This window comes from Ochotona curzoniae, unplaced genomic scaffold (genome assembly GCF_017591425.1).
Source record: "Ochotona curzoniae isolate NIBS_2020 unplaced genomic scaffold, NIBS_Ocur_1.0 scaffold_3223, whole genome shotgun sequence".
Classification (NCBI taxonomy): domain Eukaryota; kingdom Metazoa; phylum Chordata; class Mammalia; order Lagomorpha; family Ochotonidae; genus Ochotona; species Ochotona curzoniae.
Genome location: NW_024467108.1, coordinates 14,369,848 through 14,391,424, shown reverse-complemented (window position 1 = coordinate 14,391,424; position 21,577 = coordinate 14,369,848). Strand labels below are relative to the sequence as shown.

Below are 21,577 nucleotides of genomic sequence, written 5' to 3'. Positions count from 1 at the left end.
CCCAGGGCTCCGCCAGCCCTGCCCCCAGCCGGAGGAAGGTCTCTGTCCTTCCGATGGCTTTGTCATTGCTCCCAGTGTCCCTAGACATCCAAGGGCAGCCCCGCCTGAGCTCGGTGGGGCTCAGGACCCTGGAGCTGCCCCGCAGCCTGCCCTGGGCCTCCGGCCATTTGGAGACCCGAAGTTACATCTGAGGAGGCACACCCTTCTCCACTTGTAGTCTTAGCTGCATTTCTGAGGTAACGTCACCCCCTCCCTCAAGGTCACCAGGAGCTTTCCGTATAACTTCATCTTTAACTACGTAGGCTGCTTCTCCCGGTTCAAATCGGTTCCAGACATCAAAGCTCCTGAGAGCATTTTTCTGGACTCGGCTGTGGTAAATGTCATGAGGTAAAAATTGGTTATCTGAACAGCTGGCCTCAAAGTCCTTAGAGAGGAAACTACTTTTATCTTGGGAAAATCCTTTGACAGTCACCTTGGGATAGGAGGTGGGACTGACAGGCACCTACAAAGCCGCTGGCTGAAGGGGCACTTAGCAAAAAAAAAAAAAAAAAAAGGCAAGTTACTTTGCCCTGGTGAGGACGGGTGAAGGGTAAGGAAGAGAACTACAACAGGTCTGAATGAAGGTTAAGTTCAAATCCTGGCATTCTCTGAGTGGGGTGCAGGGCAGGGCCCGGCTCGAGAGAGTGCTTAGTGCTGGCACAGTGAGAACAGGAGGCTAGGTCCTGCAGGGCTCCCGGCTCGGTTACCATCCCATTCTGCCCTGACTGAAGCCTCCCACCATTCTCCTGTCCGTGCCCCCTAGGAGGAGGAGTCGCTCTGACCCTGACCAAAGGGCTGGACTTCTTTCCTGAATCACTGTAATAACAAGATGAACTTTATGAGAAGTTACTAAGGAGTTGCCAAGGACACTTCCAGAAATTTTTGTGACAGCCTGGACGTCTTCAGAGAAGAGCGTGCCCAAGTCCAAGTGTGAATTGGGTAGATGCTAAGCAACTGATTGAACAGTGACTGAGGGTGCGGGGGATGCGGGGGCGGGGGAGGGCAGGATGGAACCTGCCCAGCGGTGATATTCCGCAAGGTGCTGCTTCTAGTGCTGTTCGGTCAACCCTCACTGCACCTGCAGGAGGCCGCCTGCAGGGAGGGCTGGAAGTCTGCTTAGTAGATGTGACACGCGTCCTCTTCCACGCCCTTGCAGGCCCGGGATCTCCTGGGGGAGGAAGTAGTTCTGTCTGAGCTCTCACCACAAATAGAAAGGCACTGCACGGTCAGGAATTGTGGAGGGGAACATCCGGGCCAGGGCAGGCTCATGCGTCTGCCGTGCGCTACAGAGCCTCTTTCTGTTCCGGTTTGGAAAGAGACCTTACCCGTTGCGTGTGGTTTCCCCAAGCGAACTTTGGTGCTGGCTTGTACGGTACACATATCCCGGGTGCAGAGCCGTCTCTGGTGTGAGCATGCCACTGCTTCCCCTCGCTGAGGGCGGGCGCTGCTGCCTCTCCGATTCCTGCTATGGCCCGGGATCCTGACTTCCGCTAACCCTGTTTCCTGCGCTCCGGGCAGCCGCTCAACCCTCAGCACTGGAACCCTGCGTGGGATCCTCAGAAGAAACGCAGCTGCAGGAGTTCATCCTCAGAGCTGCCTAGGAGGTTTGGTTGCTGCAGGGTTCGAGGCCAGATTGCTGGAGCCGACACATGGCTGCCTCCGGTTAGGGTTTGGGTTCCTCCCTGGAATGGGTAGGGTTTCTTGGCCTGTGAACTTTCCTTGATGAGAGAAATTAGAGCCTTTGGGGTAGAGGAGCAAGTCCCTGGCTGTGACCCAGACGTGTCATCTCCCCAGCCCCACGCAGCTTCCACGTGTGGCACCGACACGCAGCAGCCAGCTCCTCGTGCAGAGTGAGTGCCCTCCCCACCTCCCCGTCTCCCTGCACTGGGGGCTGGCCTGTGTCACAGCAGCCACGGCCACGGACCCCCGTCAGAGAGGTGGGCGATGGAATTCACAGGCCAAGGGGTGTCTGCAGTCCTGATGATCGCCCCTTCTGCTGAGTGTGACACAGGCACGAGGAAGCCTTCCAGTCCCCAGTTCATTTGTCATCAGAGTTACAGCTCCCACATAACAGTTGACGGCTCCTGGTGGCCTCTGAAGGGGAGGACTGAGCTGTGGGGCCCAACGACAGTTTAGGGAAAAAGTGGGGGCACCGTATCCCCCAAAGCTTCCACACTTAGGAGGAAGGAATCCCGGGCTGGGGCAGGAGTCGGGGAGTTGAGGAGTGGGATGGCAAGGAGGCCAGCCACTCCTGGATGTAGCTGCACCTAACCTAGTTCCACCGGACCTGCCTTAGCACGGCTCCCCAGGCCCCCTGCCTCTCAGGTCAGCTGATGCTCAAAGGTGGAGCCGGCAGTCCTGGAGAGCAAGGTGGAAGGCTTCCCCAGGGTGAAGGAGGCAGGGTGTGTTTTTCAGATCTGGGGCTCAAAGTAAATACTCCTGAGAGGCCGAGGCCCGGACGGGGAGAGTGGACACTTTGCGATGGGGTCTGAGCCTCCGACCTCTCTCCCCCGTCGCACTTCCTGCCCCACTGATGAGCGGCCAGACAGGCTGCCTGGGAGACAGGGCGTCACCTCCTCCCAGCAGGAAACAGTCGACACAAAACAAAGCGCTGTGGGTGGAGAAGTATGCAGCCTGGTGGGATCAGGACCACGCAGGGGTCGGAGAGCTGGCAGGCGGGTCTGTGGCCTCACGGACCCGACAACCTCCGGGCTCAAGGGGTAGGCAGGGTTGAAGTCTCAGCTGACCCCATGGGCGCTACTAATTTGAGCCAGAGCCAGAACGGGAGCCAGGAAGTGTACTCTGTTCTGCATTGGTAGAGCGCGGGCTCCACCTGGTGGCCAAATCTGGTAATACAGGAGGGCTTGGAAACAAGCGCCTGTGGCCAGGACCAGGACGCCTGTGTCATAGGAACTGCAATATCAGCTACCCACTTTTGAAGCTATCCCACCGTCCATCTTCTGTAGATTTCATTTGATCTTACCCTTTCATTGTGATTACTAGACTTATCAGATTATTATTTCCACGAAAACATTCAAAATTGGAGCCTTCTGTTAGGTGTTGTGCAAAGGGGTAAGCCACTGCCTAGGAAGTTTGTCTCCATTTTTTTTCTTCCTAAGTTTTGATGTTTTTACATCGTTCATTAGGGTGCAAAGGGTCAAGGGCTAGAGCAAAGTGGGTAAGACCATTGTTTGCACAATCTTTTTTCTTTCCTTGATCGGGGAGAGGGGAAAGGATAAAGGGGAGAAGCCACACCCAGCCTCCCCCCGCCCCATCCCAGGGTTCCCAATGAGAAGCATGCTCGGAGGGTTCTGCTCAAGTGGTTTTGATAGTTCAACAGTTCTGAATTGCTGCTGATCTCACCACTCCAAGCACGATGGAATCTCTCCAGAATCCGCTGGTTGACATAATCCACCTTAGCGTCCCCATTTGCCCAGATATTCACTGCCAATACTTGGCTGGGGTGCTTGATCAATTGTTCTGTCCTCCATTCTCTGATGTGGTACCATGTGTCCTATCCAGGTTCTAATCTACCCCCGTATCCTCCATGTGCAACTGGCTATGCTGGCTACTATTTCATCTAAGCCACTGAGGAGGTCCACCTCTGACACATGTATTCTATGACATATTGCATTCTAGGATCAGACCACAGAAATTGCGATTTCCTTCAGGGTTGGAGTTCTCAGTCCAGTGGTTCAAAAATGTTGCCAAATGCACAGGCAGTTGACGCCAAAATAAACAAATGGGACTACATCAAACTAAGAAGCTTCTGTACAATAAAGGAAATGATCAACAAAGAGAAACCAATGAAATGGGAGAAAAATTTTTGCACACTACACAGCTGATAAGAGATTAATATCCAGGACTTAGAAAAAGTATCAGAAACTCGATGACAGTAAAACAATCAGATGAAGAAATGGGCAAAGAAAATGAGCAGGCATTTTTAAAAGAACAAATTGAAATAGTCAACTTAGGCTCCTTAGCTACTAGGGAAATGCAACTAAAAATGAAATTCCACCTAACTCCACTGAGATAGCCTACATTAAAAACTCTGCTAACACCACACGCTGGTGTGGGTATGGGAAAAGCATCCTACTGTCAGTGGGAGTGAAAATTAACACAGCAACTATGGAAGACAGTATGGAGATTGCTAAGACAACTGAAAACTGATCTACCATATGACCCAGCTATCTCATTCCTGGAATTACATTCACATGAAGTGAAATCTGCATATGATGAAAGTGACCTGCAATTCTTTATTTATTGCACCACAATCCACAAGACTGAAGATAGAAAAACAACTCAGAAGCCTATGGAGAAAGGAGTGGATAAAGAAACGGATATATCTACTCCACGAAATACTATATAGCCATTAAAAAGAATGAAATTCTACCACTTGTATCAGAATTTCGCTGACCATTACGCTCAGTGAAATAAGCAGATCTCTAAAGCACAAGTACCATACATTCTCTCTGATATAAGGCAACCTTAATGTAAAATACGAAACAAATATATATGTACATAAACATATGTATATACACATAAACATATACGCATATATATTCTCATAGATGAATTATATAATGAGAACCATCTTACTGAGAGCATATCCACCTAAATATGGTTAAAGTATGTTCTGTTTTGCAGATGTGTTTCTCTATGGCCTGTGGCTTTCAAATGATACTTACGGATCATAATGAAGTTGTTACAAGAGTAAGACCTTGAAGAAAAGACAGCCGCATATCAGCATACATATAGAATTTAGAAGAGAAAAAGAAAGTAAGTTAGATCAAAGGAAAGGAAATGAAATCAAAGCCGGTCTGTGAAGTACTGGGATGTGTCAATCTGAAACACTTTTAGCTGAAAGCAACAGAATTCTTGAATAAAGCTTTGGGATATAGAGGTTGATTTTCTGAAAAGACTCAGAAATGTGCTGCTTGGGTTCAAATCAGTAGCTACACAATTTCATCTGGAAGGTAAGCTCTTGCTATTTTTCTGTCTTGACATTCAAACATGCTGTTTTTCAGCTTTGTCCTGCTTTTTTCTGGGTGCGGATGCAAAATCGCATTAACTAACATGAGCATCCTAAACCAGAGGAAAAAAAGGAGGAGCTGAAGAGAGTCTTGTTTTAAATGGGGAGTAAAGATTTTCTTTTTCCAAGAGTGTTTCAATTTTCCATTATATCTCATTAGCCAAAATTGAGTCACATGACCATCCTCAAAAAAAAAAAAAAACTGGCTGAAAAAATCCAGACATAAAGAGTCACACAGGGCCCAGTGGCATGGGCTAGTGGCTGAAGTCCTCGCCTTGCACCCCCAGGATCCCATATGGGTGCCGGTTCTAATCCCGGCAGCTCCACTTCCCATCCAGCTCCCTGTGGCCTGGGAAAGCAGTTGAGGACGACCCAATGCTTTGGGATCCTGCACCCACGTGGGAGACCTAGAGGAGGTTCCTGTCTCCTGGCTTCAGATCGGCATAGCACCGGCCATTGCGGTCACTTGGGGAGTGAATCATTGGATGGAAGATCTTCCTCTCTGTCTCTCCTCCTCTCTGTATATCTGACTTTGTAATAAAAATAAATAACTCTTTAAAAAAAAAAGAGTCACATAAAAGACATGGAACAGTGATGATGTACTCCCACCCCACCCCCCGACTGGGTGTGTCAGCAATGAAAAACAATCAAAATCTCTTTTAATAAATGTTTACATAGTTTTTTGAGGTTGGAAGGATCGAGAGTTAGGGAAAAGTGGGTGAAACTACTATTTCCAAATTTTCGTTTCTTCCTCCTGTATCTGGGAGAAGGGGAAAGATAAGCAGAGAAGCTGCACCCAGCCTCCCACCTCCACACCTGGGGATGGGGAACGGCCATCTGATACTATCCCTGGGTCCCCAGTGTGGAGCATACTCAGAGGGTTCTGTTTAAGTGGTTTGGGTACTTCTGAAATGCTGTTGATCTCATTGATCCAAGGATGAAGAAATCCTTCCATGTTCCACTGGCTGACATAATCCACTTCAGAGTTGCCATTTGCCCAGATATTTATTGTCAACATCTGACTGGGGCTGTTGTCTAAGTTGTTCTGACTTCCTTCCTCTGCTATGGTACCAGATGTCCTCTGCAGGCCCCAATGGACTGCCATATATACCATGTGCATCTGGACATGCTATCTACTGCTCCATCTTATCCACTAAGGAGACCCAGTTATGACACAGGCACTCCATGGTGAGTCAACAGACCCTGCAATTCTCCCAGTGATTGGGGTTCTGAGTCCAGCAGTTCAATTGGGAAGATCCCCAAACAGACCTTGTCTGAGGTGGTCCCAGACCTGACCCTTGTGTGTGATTGGCGATCTGGGGTCTGGCTCAGTCCACACACACCCTGGCAGTTGCAGTTGTTGGGTCAGTTTTGTCTCTAGTTCCATATCTTACACAAACCAATGGATGCTGTGGCCCAGACCAACCCAGCCCATTACACACTCGGTCCTCAAATACACTAGTGGGAATTGTAGTCTACTCAGCATGATCCACAATAATCCCCACCAGACCCGCTCCCTGTCCTGGTTCCTGTGCTTGCCAGTATGTGCAGCACACTGGTCCAGTCTGTCCACATCCCATTCAGCTTTCATACACATCAATGGGCATTGGAGCCCAGTGTGGGCGATTGCCCTGGATCTCTGTCTGCCTAGCCCACGTGGAAGGCAGTAGGCAGGCGGCACAGCATATCCCCAGGGGGACCCCTAACGGAAGTCTCAGCTAACCAAGACCCTAACTGGGTCTGTCCACTGGGCATGCAGCAAGAGTGATGGGCTGCACCCCAGCCTTTCTTCTCCGCCTCTTTAATAAACTGTGCTAGAACTTCCTTGGCAAACAATTCTGGGAAGTTAAATTTTACATTTATCCTGCTTTTTAGCAGTTAATGGAGTTTGCCCTGAGGCATAGTTTCCTATGCTTCATGACCTTTAACTTCATTGGCGGGTCCAAAGAGATAGACATACCTATTAGCCAGTCACATGTCATTGGGTGAAGTACTGTCGGGACTGCCCTTCTTCCTGCCATCTTTTCCTACTCTATATAAGCCTGTAACTTTTTCAAATAAATGGACATTCCTCACCACCAGTTTGTCTCCAGTGGGGGGCCTGCTGGACAGAAGATCCCCGAGAGCCTAGCTCAATCCAACCAACCCTACTATCCAGCCTACATTCATGCTAACAAGTGCCATGGCCTGTCTAGCCAGACTCTCCCCCAGTCCTGGTTCTCATGCTCACCAGTGGAGTTGTAGACCATCAGGGAGGTGCCCACAATTTCCCTACTGGTCCACACCTATTCCCAGATTTTGCACTCTCCAGGTGGTTCTGTAATCTAGCTTGACAGGATTTGCCCCCAGTCCCAACACTTGCAAGCCTATGCTGTGGCAAAGCTCAATCAGCCTGCACTTACTCTGGCTCATGCATGCACTAGTGGATACAGTTGGCTAGTCCAGCCTGGTTTGCCCCCAGCCCAGTATCACATGCAGGTAAATAGGTGTTGTAGCCCTCCCTCGTATGGCTTGCCCCCAGTCCCAGCTCTCACACTCACCGGTGGAAGCAATGGCCCAGCAGGGGAGCCCTGCCCAGCCCCCTTACCTGGCTCACACACCTCACTCACCCTGGGGTTTCATGCATACTGGCGGGTGCTGCAGCCCAGACTGGCATAGTCCATCCCACTGGTGAGTACTATGATCTGGCCCTATCAGGTAAGCCTCCAGCCCTAGCTTCACTGTGCACCAGTGAGGGATGATTGGTGACGGTCAATGCTAACTAGCCCAGCTCAGGTCTCCCACATGGGCTGGTGCATCAGTCTGACCCTTAAAGATCCTCCAGTTCCCCCCCTCCAAACTGCTCGGCCTTAGCCCCCTCACTTATCTGCAAGTACAATGGCCTTGTTAATGTATGTCTTTTAGAGGTCATTTCTGGATGTGAGCCCCCAGGTCCCTGCATACCCCCACCTGTGCCATACCCTAGACTCTCTGTAAGCCCACACCCTGAACCCTCATGAGCACGCAGCCAGGTGGCCCACTGGCTTCACCCAACCTGAGCTGCTTCCTTCCCTCTCCAGGGCTAACAGGTCCAGCTTCCACCACACACTTGAGCCAAACAATCCAGGCCCGATGGCCCAGTCCACTCCCTTTTAAATAGCCTTTAGATGAGAACTAACAATGACCAACAGGGGCTAGTGTTGTGGAGCAGTAGATTAAGCCTCTGTTTGCAACACCAGCATCCCATATAGGAATACCACTCCAAGTCCTGGCTACTCTGCTTTTGACTCAACATGCTTGCTAGTATACCAGGGAAGGCAGCAGAAGATGCCCTCAGTACTTAGGCCCTTGCCAATCATGTAGGAAAACAGAATGGAGTTCCTGGCTTCTGGCTTCAGACTAACCTATTTGAGCGGAAAAGTATTTGGCTTTTTCACTGCATTTAAAATATATGTGATAGCAACTCTATTTTTGAACTTTAATTCAAGTTAGAAAGAAAGAAAGAAAAAGAGAAAGAAAAGAAAAAGAAAAGAAAAAAAGCTTTTACATACATAATGTGAAGGTACAGGAGACCATTCTGACAGTGGCTTCTACTCAGTTGAATCCTTAGGACATAAGTTGCATGATGGCCAAATTTCTGCCCCTCCTTTGCTTCCAGAAAATACAAGTCTAGTCTCACTTTTTTTCACACTGCAGAACTACTCCAAAGTCACCTGTGGCTACAAGTAGAAATGGCAACCCAGAGCCACACAACCCTAGAACAGGTCAACATCCAGATCTCAAGGTCATCACAGTCCTTGACACTTCTTTCGAACTTGCACATTCCACAAGAAGGAATTAGAGTTGGGACCAACAGTGGCTTCAGTACCGAGTAGTGGACAGTGAAAAGAAGTTGAGCAAATTATTTCAGCAAGGTCACAACTCAGAAATTAATATTTTGTTATTGTATAGCGAAGAACAACTTTGGCATTGGTCAGACTATTACTGGTTTAGGCAAGACACCATTTACATAAACAAAAACAAAGCAGCAAAATTAAGTAATCTTTGGGTTGATGGCTTCCCTGTTCCGTTAACCCCAGGAAAACCCGGGTCTCTTCCGCCAAAGGACAGACACCTGCCCTCAGGCCCTGTGGAAAGGCTTTTTGTTGTTGTTGTTCCTCTTTCTCTTCTTCTCCTCCTTCTAGTTCCTCTTCCTTTCACAAATCACTTGAAAGGAACAGAGACATAGAGACAGAATGAGCTTCCCACCCACTGCCTCATTCATCAACATCCTTTAATAACTGGGGCTGTCCCAAGCAAAAATTGGGAGCTATGAACTGAAGCGTCTTCCTCCACGCAGTTGGTGGCAGGGACACACCTGCCTGAGCCACCATCTAGTGCCTTCCGGGGGAGTGTATCAGCAGAAGGCTGCAATCAGAAGCAGGGCGCAGATACAAACCCAGACACTGTGATATGTAGTGGACAACCCAAGTGGTGTGTGAACCATGAGGACTTAACACTCACACCCCAAGCAGTTGTTTGACTATCACTAGCAAAGAGGATGTGGCCAGGTCATGGATGAAGTTCTCTGAGGGCTGGGATACTGACTTTCATGATCCATGCAGAGGACTAAGAAACTTACGGATTTTATAAAAGAGAAGCAGAAATAATTGTGTCAGCATTATTAACTCTGTCAGATGTTAGCCTAAATACAACCTCCAAGGAATTGAATATTCCAGTGTAGTAAGAAAGTAATATGTGAAAACTGTCTCATTTGGGAGTTTCACAAAAAAAGAAATTTGCATTCTAGTTAAAAATGAATTCTAAAAACTGAGAACAAAGAATAAAAAAATTAGTTTTGATTCAGTGACAACTACATTTATAGAGTTTAAAAAAAAGTTACCTTTAGGATTCATAAAAGAAGATACTCGAACCAAAGATGTTAGTTCAGAAATAATCTGATAAAAAAAAAAGGTCAGAATCCCACAAATTGGAGAAAACTTACTGTCTCACATGTGGTCTTCATGTATGGTACCAGCTCTGTGAACAACATAAGGGCTGCATCACTACCGGTCCAGGTGAGCCATTTTACAATCTGCATATAATGACGTCAGAGTGACGGAGAAGGTATATTGTTTACTCAATCAGTTCTGACGGAAACTTACCAAAAGATTTAAACAAACTAAAAAGAAAATATTTTGGAGTGAGGAGATGCATCTCTATTTATGATGCCACAAAGTTGTAAATCAATACCTTGTTAGATAGAGGTGGAAAGATACCCACTGGGTTGCCTTCAGGAACACAAAATTTCTTTACAATCTATCTCAATGTCAAAGTGGACTTCTCAGTTCACCACTGAAAACGTGCCAGGATTCATGCGTGCTGTTTGTATATTACCATATTTTACCCAATGACAGTTATTTCGTTTTACATCTTTCATAAAACTCTAAAACCACTGCAACTTGTAAAAGAAAAAAATCATAGCAATACATTTTTGACCAGCAAAATTTTACTAAACAATCTCAGAAAATTTCAGTAGAATCTGTCTTTCAATATCACAATCTTTTAATGTCAGTGAAAATAATAATTTATGGATTAAAATGTATATTTTAACTTGACAGGACAAATATTATAAACACAATTTCTGAATAGAGAAAATGAGGTACAAGTAATAGAGCTTTCTCAGTGCTTTAATACTTCATTTGAAAAAGTAAACACGGTAACAGTCATCATTTTGATTCCAGTGAATAGAAACTTAAAAGACTAAACTTGTTAAACATTTTGAAATCTGAAACCAAAATGATTCTTCAACTGGACAGATCATTCTAAAAAGTTAATCACAATGGAAATTTTGGCCAACTTAAGTGGTTCTTTGTGTTGCCATGGTACCTGTGTCTTTTTTGTTAGGTTTCCATTTGCCATAATAACCAAGGATAAGATTACAAAGAAACAGAAGTTCACAAGGCTTGATGACATTGAATACTGGGGCTTACATCTTTTTAGAGTCCAGGTTATAATCCCTGTTGCAATACAAGCTGTAATGCATACTATTCAATGGCCTAAAAACCTTTCAGCAACAAAACTGTATTAAAAAAACCCATCATTCCCATATGTTACATTGACTGTATATAGCACAGCCACTTAAGCCTTTAATTAACTTAGAAAAGCGTAACTTTTCCCTGAACAACTTGGAAGAGTGATGATATTTCAATCACTGCTGTCCTGAACTTTCAATTTCAACAATGACTCTGTTTTGTCACTTCTTCATTCCAGAATGAAAGGGTGATGATGATTTTTTTAAAGCAAGCCAGAGAACCTGAATCCAAATAGTGATAAGATAGACTTTTTAACAACAGTTGGATTTTTATATTATTTTCAGCTATAAGATATCCACTATGCAGTTGAAACAGCCGAGAGAGCTCAACACGCTGACTCACCAACGCGTTTTTGCCCCATAGGTTTTGATCCCTTTTGTAAGGTCAAACTGAGCTATGACAAATTTGGCCCTAATAAAGGAGAACCTACAGATTTAAAAGTATTGTTTTTAAATATTCAAGTGCAATGCTATTACAAAGGATTAAAACATCTGTTTCAACTATATCAGATGTATCAATTTCCATTTGTTCTTAACCTGTCTGCAGTACACAGGTTCCCCGGGCTGCCCAACAGCCCAAATGATGTAGTGGAGAGATGATGTTATCAGCTGAAAAAGACCACTTTTATCCCAGTGCTTTGAGACCCATTTTTTCATCCCTGAAGAATGGCCACCTCTCTCCAACTGAGTTGCTCCATACTAGAGCAGCATTATATGTAGAGAGTTACTTTAAATCTATATCATTCTACAACTACAGATACCACTGTAAAAGTTAAAAATAATCAGATCAATCATGTACCCGTGATCCTTTGTAAATTCTAAAATGCAGAAATATTCTTAGTTTCGACCAAGAATACTATTGGAATGAACTAAAGACATCTTTTAATGTAATTTTAACTGTCCTCTTATTCATTATTACACTTCTATATAGATTTAATATTGCTTTTGGACATAATTTAATCGATAATATATCATAATGTCAACTACAACAATGACCCAGAATCAGATTCTGGCTACGGAGGAAGCTTAATTATTAAGCAACACCAGCCTAAAAAGCTTCTGTGTCTCTGATTGGTAAGAAAAACAAAGTACATCTCTCATTGAAATAACACTGAAGTCTGAGCTTGGGCCCCCTTCTTTGTGTTCAACATAATTCACTCTTCAGGATAAAATGATGAAACATTTAGTCGCACGAATAAGTTACAGCCATCTTCAAGAAAACTCCACAGGCAACTCTGGTGGCACAGTTGTGTATCTTGGATCCAGCCTGGGGGTGAAATCCTGAAAGCATTTAGACGCACTAGTGCCAAAAACATCAAGGACTTTCCGGTTCATGACAGCAAATCTGTAAGATAGGACACAGTGGACAGCTATTTGGTGAGGTTTACAAAATAAAAGCATTCACTTAATTTGTCCTGGTTTCAGAAGATAGAAAATAGAAACAGCTGACACAGCAAAAGATTTAAATCCAATGGCAAATTCAAGGCCACATGAATACTCTCAAGACTTACTATTTGCAAAAAAAAATGTTTTATATATGTATCTAAAATATAGAAGGCACACATGCAACACACATATACTTACATGTGGGTAAAGAGAGAGACAGAAAGAGACAGAGAGATCCACCTTGCTTCTGATGGTGCAATCCCCAAATACTGGCAACATTCAGGGCTGGACTGGGCCAAAGACAGGTATCAAGAGTTTTATTCATGTCTCCCACAGAGGTGGCAGTGATCCAAGTATGTGAGCTGCCTCCCATGCTGTGGCTTAGCAAAAAGTTGAATTGGAAGTGGAAGTAGGACTTCATTCTATGCAGTCTGCATAGGATACTGGCACCTGCATTACATCACAATGCCCATCAGCGTCTAATATTGTATTTAAAGAGATTTGGAGCCCCAGAAATTACAACTGTTACTTCAAATCTTTCTAAAATTTAGTTTCCACTACATTAATGTCAAACAATAAAAAGGTCTATTTTTCCTATTGAATAAAATTATAGGAAGCAAAATAATGAATAAGTTAACATGTACTAATGAGGCAAAAGTACTGAATGCAATTTTTCCCTGAATTAACATCTTCCTGTCTTGCAATCAAAAGAAAGCACATCCAAATGTATAAATATTTAATGATAAAAAAGCAAATACCATATAGATTTCCAAATTTTTAATAGACAAAAGAGAGCAAAAACATGCTCTCATGTATTCATTCATCTAACTGATGATATATAAAGTTTTTTTTAAAAAAATACATGTTTAGTCAACAGGCAGGCTGGACCTTCTGAGGCTTTATGCTTAATTACAAGCAATTTCTTCTACAAAAAACAGAAGGAAATTTGCTTTGAATTGTTGCCCAGCTAGCATCATTTTTCCCAGAGCAAATAAATGTGACTTTTAACTCTTTTCCAGAATAAGATTCTTTATAAAATAATGTGTAAAACTCCTTTATGTGACAAACCAAATGACAAGAAATGATTAAGAAGAATATAAAAAATATGCAGTGCTATGACTTAGAGGAAGAACTCTGAAGTGAGAATGCCTGCCTGTATCTCCAGCTCCTTCATTTGCTAGCTGTGTTACTCTGTGCATCCCTGCCTCCTCCCATGCGTAACAGGGATGATCACAGCACACATCTCACAGGCCTAGTTCAAGTACGAATATATAACACGCGTGCAGATGTATCTCTATCTATCTGTAAATCACGTAAGCATTAGGCAAGCATTTGTTATTTTCATTATAGAACAACAGTAATATTCATGCAGCTGCGATTTACTGACTACCTACTAAATGCTAAGCAACACTATAAGCGTCTTCGTTTTCTCATGTAATCGTACTTTGTATGTATCATCGTTTCATTGCAGAGAAAGACACCTCAGCTTGTGAGGGTAAGAAACTGCCAAAACTTTGCCACAGTTACCACAGCTGAAGGCATCCGAGAGGGAGCTAAATTGATGTCTGCCCAACTCTAAAACGCATATTCTATTAGGGCAATCATCTCCCCAAATTAGATTAAGGTTAGGAGGGAAACACAGGATGGGAGAGCAGAGGAAGGTATGCTTAACATCAGGTAATACAATATAATATTTCTAGTATGGAAAAAAATTAATTAGTTAAGGAGAAATGAACATTAATGAACACACTCAAATTTTAATCAAATGATGAGATCAAAGATTTTAAAAGTTACTCTTTATAGCAACTAATCATCAGTTATCAACATGTTGTTCATCTGGAATACGTAAACTGAAACATAGAGAAAAGGATAATGTTTACTTAAATAATGCTTCATGCTGAGCCCAACTTGGTAGCTTAGTGGCTAAAGGCCTCACCTTTCATGTACCAGGATCCCATATGGGTGCTGGTTCTAATCCTGGCAACCCTGCTTCCCATCCAGCTCCCTGCTTGTGGCCTGGGAAAGCAGTCGAGGATGGCCCAAAGTCTTGGGACCCTGCACCTTTGTGGTAGACCCAGAAGAGGCTCTGGGCTCCTGGCTTTGGATCAGCACAGCTCCAGCCATTGCGGCCATTTGGGGAGTGAACCAGCTGATGGAAGATCTTCCTTTCTGTTTCTCCTCCTCTCTGTATATCTCATTTGCCAATAAAAATAAATAAATCTTGAAAAAAACCTCAATGGTAAGAATATTTCATTTTTAAAGTTGACAAAAGATTTGCAAATATATAAAATCAACATTTATATATAAAACTTCATCACTGAAAGAACATTATCAACGAGAAAAAAAGATTTGTAACATTTTTATGAAAACTGTTTTTTCCCCATGAATATTGAAAACCGCTTAATCACTTACTTGCCCTTGGTGAGCCTTAAAAGAAATTTCCAGTAAGATGGTCGCAAAGTTTGCACTTCCATGACAGCCTAAGAGTATTCAATTAGAAACTTTCTTTAGTAAATACAAATATTATCAATAGTCTTAACCAATACTTTTATCTCTACTGTTTTGCTTATTATATTTAGAAAGTATGGTAACAGTAATAAATAACATGTCTTTATGTTTAAGTCAATAACTGTCAAGAATTTTTGTAAATACGTCTTCAATTAGAAATGCTGCATTTAAAATAATTATGAATATTCATTATTATCAGGAATGATGTCTGGAGTACACTTTAGACAGCTGATACTTTGCTAGTTTTAATGAGCTAATCTACCTGGCAGCATTCCTGCAAGAAAATGGCAAATAAAAGCTCTCCCAAAAACTTTGCAACAGCCTTAAAAACATGAACATCATAATGATGATTACAGAATTCAAAGACATTAAATACTGCTTCTATCCAGTCTCATTTCTTCAATATTATTGGGAAAATATAACTTTTTGTGTTTCTACCCATGCTTTTTTTTTCTTGATGAAAGATAATTAAATTGGATCATGCTACCCAACGTACTGAAGTGATGATTTACATATAAAGTGCACTCTAGTTAAACATAAAAATTGGTCTGCCCATACCAGGACCTGGTCCATTACGTTAACATGTGCAATGATTTGAAACATAGATGCTGTCTCAATGAAAAAAAAAAAAGACATAAAACATCATAAATAGAAAGTTCCCAGATTTTTGTTTTCCCTCTATTGGCCTAATAGACCTTAGAAACAGAACCACTCTTACTTCTCATTTTAAAAAGCTACACTTACTGCCTGGAAGCAAATTGCTGTAGAGATGGAATAGATGATAGTATCCGCATGAGGAAAATAGGGAACCTTCCCTGCTTCAATGCCTTTGAAATACATGGTCTGTAAAAGAAATAGAAAGCCAGCGTTTCAAAATAGCAAAAACACTTTAAAATACAGTTGAGAAGCATGCTTCCTAGCTACAACTTTGTTTCTACCTCTCTAAATTCTATTACTTCCGTCACAGCTCAGGTTCTATGTTACAATCCATGAAAGGGTTAAGTGTCAGCATTTTCTTTTGCTTTGCTCCAGACCCCAGCAACAAGTGGCAATTCTTTCTATGAAATCGAATAGTATCTTACTTCTCCCATGTTGATGCCATTTAATCCTCATTGTTTGTTTACATCCTCAGGGCCTCCTTGCTCTGAAGGATCTCTTTCTTTATTCATTCATCTATAAACATTTAATCTACTAAGTCCAAATTCCCAATTCTGCCAATATTTCAAGTGACAAGATATTTATATTAAACCAAGTGGTATATTTATTTCTTCAGTTTTATAGGTGTCCTATATATAGGACAATGGGTAATGTGCATTGTCCTATATAGACATTAAGCTAAGAGCAAGGGATTTAAAAATGAATAAAACACAATTAGTGTATAATATATCACAATTACATACAATTATATACTATAATGATAATAGATAATACATATATTTATAGCAATGACATACATATATGTTTGTGTGTGTGTATGTGTATCTGTCCGCCTGTCTTTGGGTCTACAGAGAAGGGAGCAAATTCTGAATTCCTTGGCTGAGATAAAGTGTGATGGAGAATTTCAGAAAGGACTGTATGTGATTAGTGCTTATCAAGCCACCTGCAGTGCAGAAGCACTTTTTAAAAAACTTACAACACTTAAAAAAACATATTCACTATTCAAAAGATGAATATTATGGTCAAATAACTACATAGATTTCCAAATGCTTAATCTCAATTACTGTAATTATGTCACAAATTGGTGATAAGCAGCATGCTGAACACATTTTTGGTAGTGCTGCCTTATAAGATGCAAAGTAGGCATCAAAGGACATGATGGATATAAGATTTTTTTCAAAATGTTCACGGAAAATGCAATTAAAATATAAATTTTGATATTAAAAGTATTTGTCAGGGGACAACATTATCACACAACAATTTAAGCCCTGGCCTACAATGCCAGTATACCACATGGGTACTGGTTCAGGTCCTGACTGCTCCACTTCTAATTCCTTACTAATGTGCCAGGGGAATCAGCTGAGGATAACCAAGTACTCAGGCCCCTGCACCATGTGGAACAGCTGGATGAAGCTCCTGGCTTCAGACTGGCCCAACCTCAGCCACTGTGGCCCCTGAAAAAATATATTAAAAATGTTTCAAATTCATGAGGTTTTTTTTTTTAAAGATTTATTCATTTTTATTGGGCAGTCAGATATACAAAGAGAGGAGGAGAGACAGAAAGGATGATCTTCCATCCGATGATTCACTCCCTAAGCAGCCGTAATGGCCAGTGCTGAGCCAATCTGAAGTCAGGAGCCCAGAGCCTTCTTCAGATCTCCCACGCAGGTGCAGGGTCCCAAGGCTTTGGGCCATCCTCAACTGCTTTCCCAGGCCACAAGCAGGGAGCTGGATGGGAAGCAGGGTAGCTGGTGCTCATATGGGATCTTGGCACATGAAAGGCAAGGACTTTAGCCATGGGCTACCACACTGGGCCAAATTTTTTTTAACAATCTACATTTTCCTAGAATTTTTTTTGAAGATTCAGCAATCTACCTAAACCCTCATATGAGCATGTGTGTGTGTGTGTGTGTAAAATATGAAGAACTGCTGGCAAACATAATTAGTAACAAGAAGTAATAATAAATAAATCAGTTTCCTGGTACATGAGAAAGCTAAAGAAAAACTTGAAAGAAAAATGAAAAGGTGATGAGAAGGAATGCTGACTCAAACAGAAGTTCAACAAGATGTGAGTGACTCATGAAATACAGAGCGGAGAGAAGACAGCAGTTATTTGATACGCCCGTTGAGAACTGCTCAGGACTGCTGCATCCCCTGGCACAGGGCCTGGTAGTCTTGGCTACACTGTTTTGCATGCTGTGCATCCCGGCAGGTGACACAGGTGGCTCAGGTACACCCATGTGGGAGATTCCAGCCTCTCGGTGTCATTCTGACCTAGTCCTGATTGTCACTGACATTTGGAAAATGTACCAGAAGAACTGTCTGTCTGCCTTTCAAATAAAATAAAAAATACATAAATAATGTTTAAAGGAACAAACTAAAGAAAGAATTTTTGCTTTATCTTGATCACTGACCCTTGACCAAGTGAAAACACTTGTTGCATAAATTTGACATCTCAGTTATTTTCCAAGTATTTGCCATAAAAAATCTCTAAAGATCCATATAACCGATCCAAATCAAAGAGCAAAGCAACAAGGGAAGGAAGAGTTGAACAGATTACACATTAATCAATAAAATAAATTTATGAAATTTACTTACTTTATACTAAAAATAAATATGAAAAGCTATGTATATTAGGGACTGTAAGATATGTCTCAATATTATGAGCCATTTCAGAAACAAGAAACTAACATACTGCTAGTCCATTATTTTGAATATAATGTATCAATATATTACGAGATATACTGCAGTGAATTCATGTTGAAGAAAGTGCAATTTAGATAGAAGGGTGACAGCAAAAAGTATTAAATGAAATAGCTATCTTGGGCCCGGCAGAGTGGCCTAGCAGCTAAAGTCCTTGCCTTGAATGCACCTGGATCCCATATGGGTGCTGGTTCTAATCCTGGCAGCTACACTTCCCATCCAGCTCCCTGCTTGTGGGGCCTGGGAAAGCAGTCAAGGATGGCCCAAAGCTTTGGAACTCTGCACCCGTGTGGGATACCCGAAGAAGTTCCTGGATCCTGGCTTAGGATCGGCATAGCATCGGCCGTTGTGCTCACTTGGGGAGTGAAACATCGGACGGAAGATCTTCTTCTCTGTCTCTCTTCCTCTCTGTATATCTGACTTTCCAATAAATAAATAAGTCTTAAAAAAAAAAAGAAATAGCTATCTCATATATAATGTTTGTATTTCTAATTATCTCCCATAATTAAACATAACTATTGAACCAGATTTTAAGTTAACGAAGGGCAGGAGCCTTTTTCTATTCTTTATGCTTACCAACTCCCAGATCAATAATAAGAACAAATTAGGTACCTAATAAATATACTCAATTGACTTACACATTTCAAAGAAAAAAAACCTGTTCATAGAGCTGATTTGGTCATCTGTACTGTGCAGTAATACAGCATTTTAATATAAAATTCATCACATAAAATAACATGATTTTAATTAATTTCACAAGAACATAGGAAGCTGAAACTTCTAATTTCCTTTATTTACTAAAACATCTTCATCAGCATGCTTCATAGCCAGTTCCTCTTTGCCAAGCTCAGACATGCACAGCCCAATGACACACGAAGCCAATATCACTGCTCCACTTCTACAATTCTAATTATGTACTGAAGGAAGCATGCTTAAGACAGCATTTATAAATCAGATTTTATTAGTGGTTTTCTCCTGTGGCAAATAATATATTTTACTAAACAGATACTACTTTTGCTGTCACTTCCTTTTTCTCTCCCTACTCCTAAACATAGACAATTTGTGTATTACTGTCTCTGTGGCCACCACCCTGACATGGGATACCACCTTCTGCCAGACTACCTGTTCTTCCAGATTCCAATTTGCCACCTCCTAATACACTGTGTAAAATCCAGAATATTTCTTCTTAAAATGTGAATTGTCATTTTGTAATTAATACTTTTCAATGGCTGCAAACTGCACTGAGAAAAACTAACAAAAAGTTGCATATTCCAGCTTTTAAAACTCTACATGACCTAGCTTCTGCCCTTCTCCCAATTTCATAATACATACTTTTATATATTCTCTCAATCTCTCTCTTTCCATCTCAATTTTTTTCTTCCCCTCTCCTTTTTCTTTTTCCCCTCTCTCAGACAATACATATGAGAAGAGAGCAAACATGTAACTCTGCTAATGCTTATAGGATCATTGATTTCTGTGAGATAAAACTAAAAGAAAAAAAAACCAATAAAATCTATAACCCTAATTTTAACTGGCAATGTCCAATTAAAATTTTAATCTATCCAAAATATATTTTCTCTCTTAGTGAGAAAAGCGAGGGAAATGGATTCTCTAATTGTATTTCCTGGAAGCAAAACTCCTCTTAATAACAAGACTGAAGTCTCTAAAATATAATTAATTGTCCACTAGACAAACAAATACAATCAAACACTCCAAAACATCAGAAGCCAGAAGAAAATACGGGTGATCCCATGCTAAAGTACCAAACTTTCCAAGTGAGCCTGGGATATCCTGTTTCCCAGTAAGTCAAGCTGTCAGAGGCAACTGTGTCATGTCAAAACGAAGAGCCAACAACAAGTGCTGGAGTGGCTCTCACTCAAGGGGTACAATCTGAGCATTATGACTGCAGTGCTTTTTATAAAAATCCACTCATGCCCATGTTTCCATGATACTTAAAAAGTAAAGACTTGGGTCAAATCTAAAGAATACTGAGGTGCTGTCCTGAGCATGATTAATAAAAGAGGAATCAAGCATTTTATTCCTTCTTCACACTTCAAATGAGAAAGTTCTGTTTAAAAGCATGACAACCAATAAACACAGAAGAAACAACAGATTATCATCACTTGGGAAATCTTCATGAAATAATGAATCTCAGAATGATCTTTAATGGCTGCTGAAACTATTAATTGAAATGTTACTGAGGAACCTTACATTGTCTCTCCCAAAACGTAAAACCATCTGTCAGGGAGAGACAACAACTCATTTTTGTGACTCCTAATATGATATAAGAGAAAATATTTCTGCCTTCTTCATTGCACAAAATGAAACCTTAATTTGCTTAAACATCTAGATTTAATTAACAATTTGTAGGAAACTCATGGATTAAAGAAACACAAGAAAACAACACAAGTATGCTATCAGGAAAATACAGAATGTGGGAAATTCCGTGGAACTAAAAGCTAGACTTTTTACAAATAAACAGCAAAAGAAAAGAGGATGAGACGGAGAAGGGAAGAGAAAGCTAGTATAAATTTAAAAAGACTTAATTTTGCACAATGGCATTTATTTAGAAGATGGCAAAAAAAGTAAACTCTAATAGAATATACTATATCATTGAGGAATTTCTCTTTGTTTTTAAATATAGAGTAGTATTGTGCTCATACTTGGGTGGCATTGTTGATTTGCTTGTTTCTCATAACTCTGCTTCCTCTAGCTTTTATTGTCTAAGGGGACTTATCCTGGGCTGTCTGTGGACAAAATGATATAATGTCTAGAATGAGCTTTAAAATAACTCAGGTTCTGGGGAATTGGGACAGAGAAAGAAGGATTGGCCAAATGTTGGAAATTTGTGAAGTTGCATGATGAGTGCATGAGCAATAATCACACCATCCCATACATACTAAGTGAATATATATTTGAAAATTATAAACCTAGAAAAATGTATAATAATTGGCTTTATAAATACTTTAATAGTAGTTGGAACATATATTTGCTGCTGCTGCAGTTAGAAAACAGCTAAAAAGATTTATATCCCTTAGAAGTGTTCATGCATAAAATTCATTTGCTTACCTCCACCAATTTTGAAGCTAAATACATGGAAATTGTTGTGCTCTTATAGAACATCATTGATACGCCTGCCAAAAATCCTGAAACAAAAAGGAAAAACTGATCACATTGCCAAGAGTTTCTTTGGTATTCAG

The 21,577-nt window shown here is 41.7% G+C and overlaps 1 protein-coding gene across 2 annotated transcripts in view; it reads right to left on the bottom strand.

Annotated features, from left to right (window-relative positions):
• Positions 1-10,703: 10,703 nt before the first annotated feature.
• Positions 10,704-21,577, bottom strand: part of TMEM135 (transmembrane protein 135) — a 203,989-nt gene continuing 193,115 nt past the window's right edge. For both annotated transcript variants that reach the window (XM_040964366.1, XM_040964365.1), the window contains 4 exons: positions 21,447-21,523; positions 15,762-15,860; positions 14,922-14,989; positions 10,704-12,468 (listed from right to left, as the gene is read on the bottom strand). In XM_040964366.1, the coding sequence (XP_040820300.1) occupies positions 12,336-12,468; positions 14,922-14,989; positions 15,762-15,860; positions 21,447-21,523 (377 nt within the window). In that variant the 3' untranslated portion in view covers positions 10,704-12,335. The remainder of the gene's footprint in view (positions 12,469-14,921; positions 14,990-15,761; positions 15,861-21,446; positions 21,524-21,577) is intronic.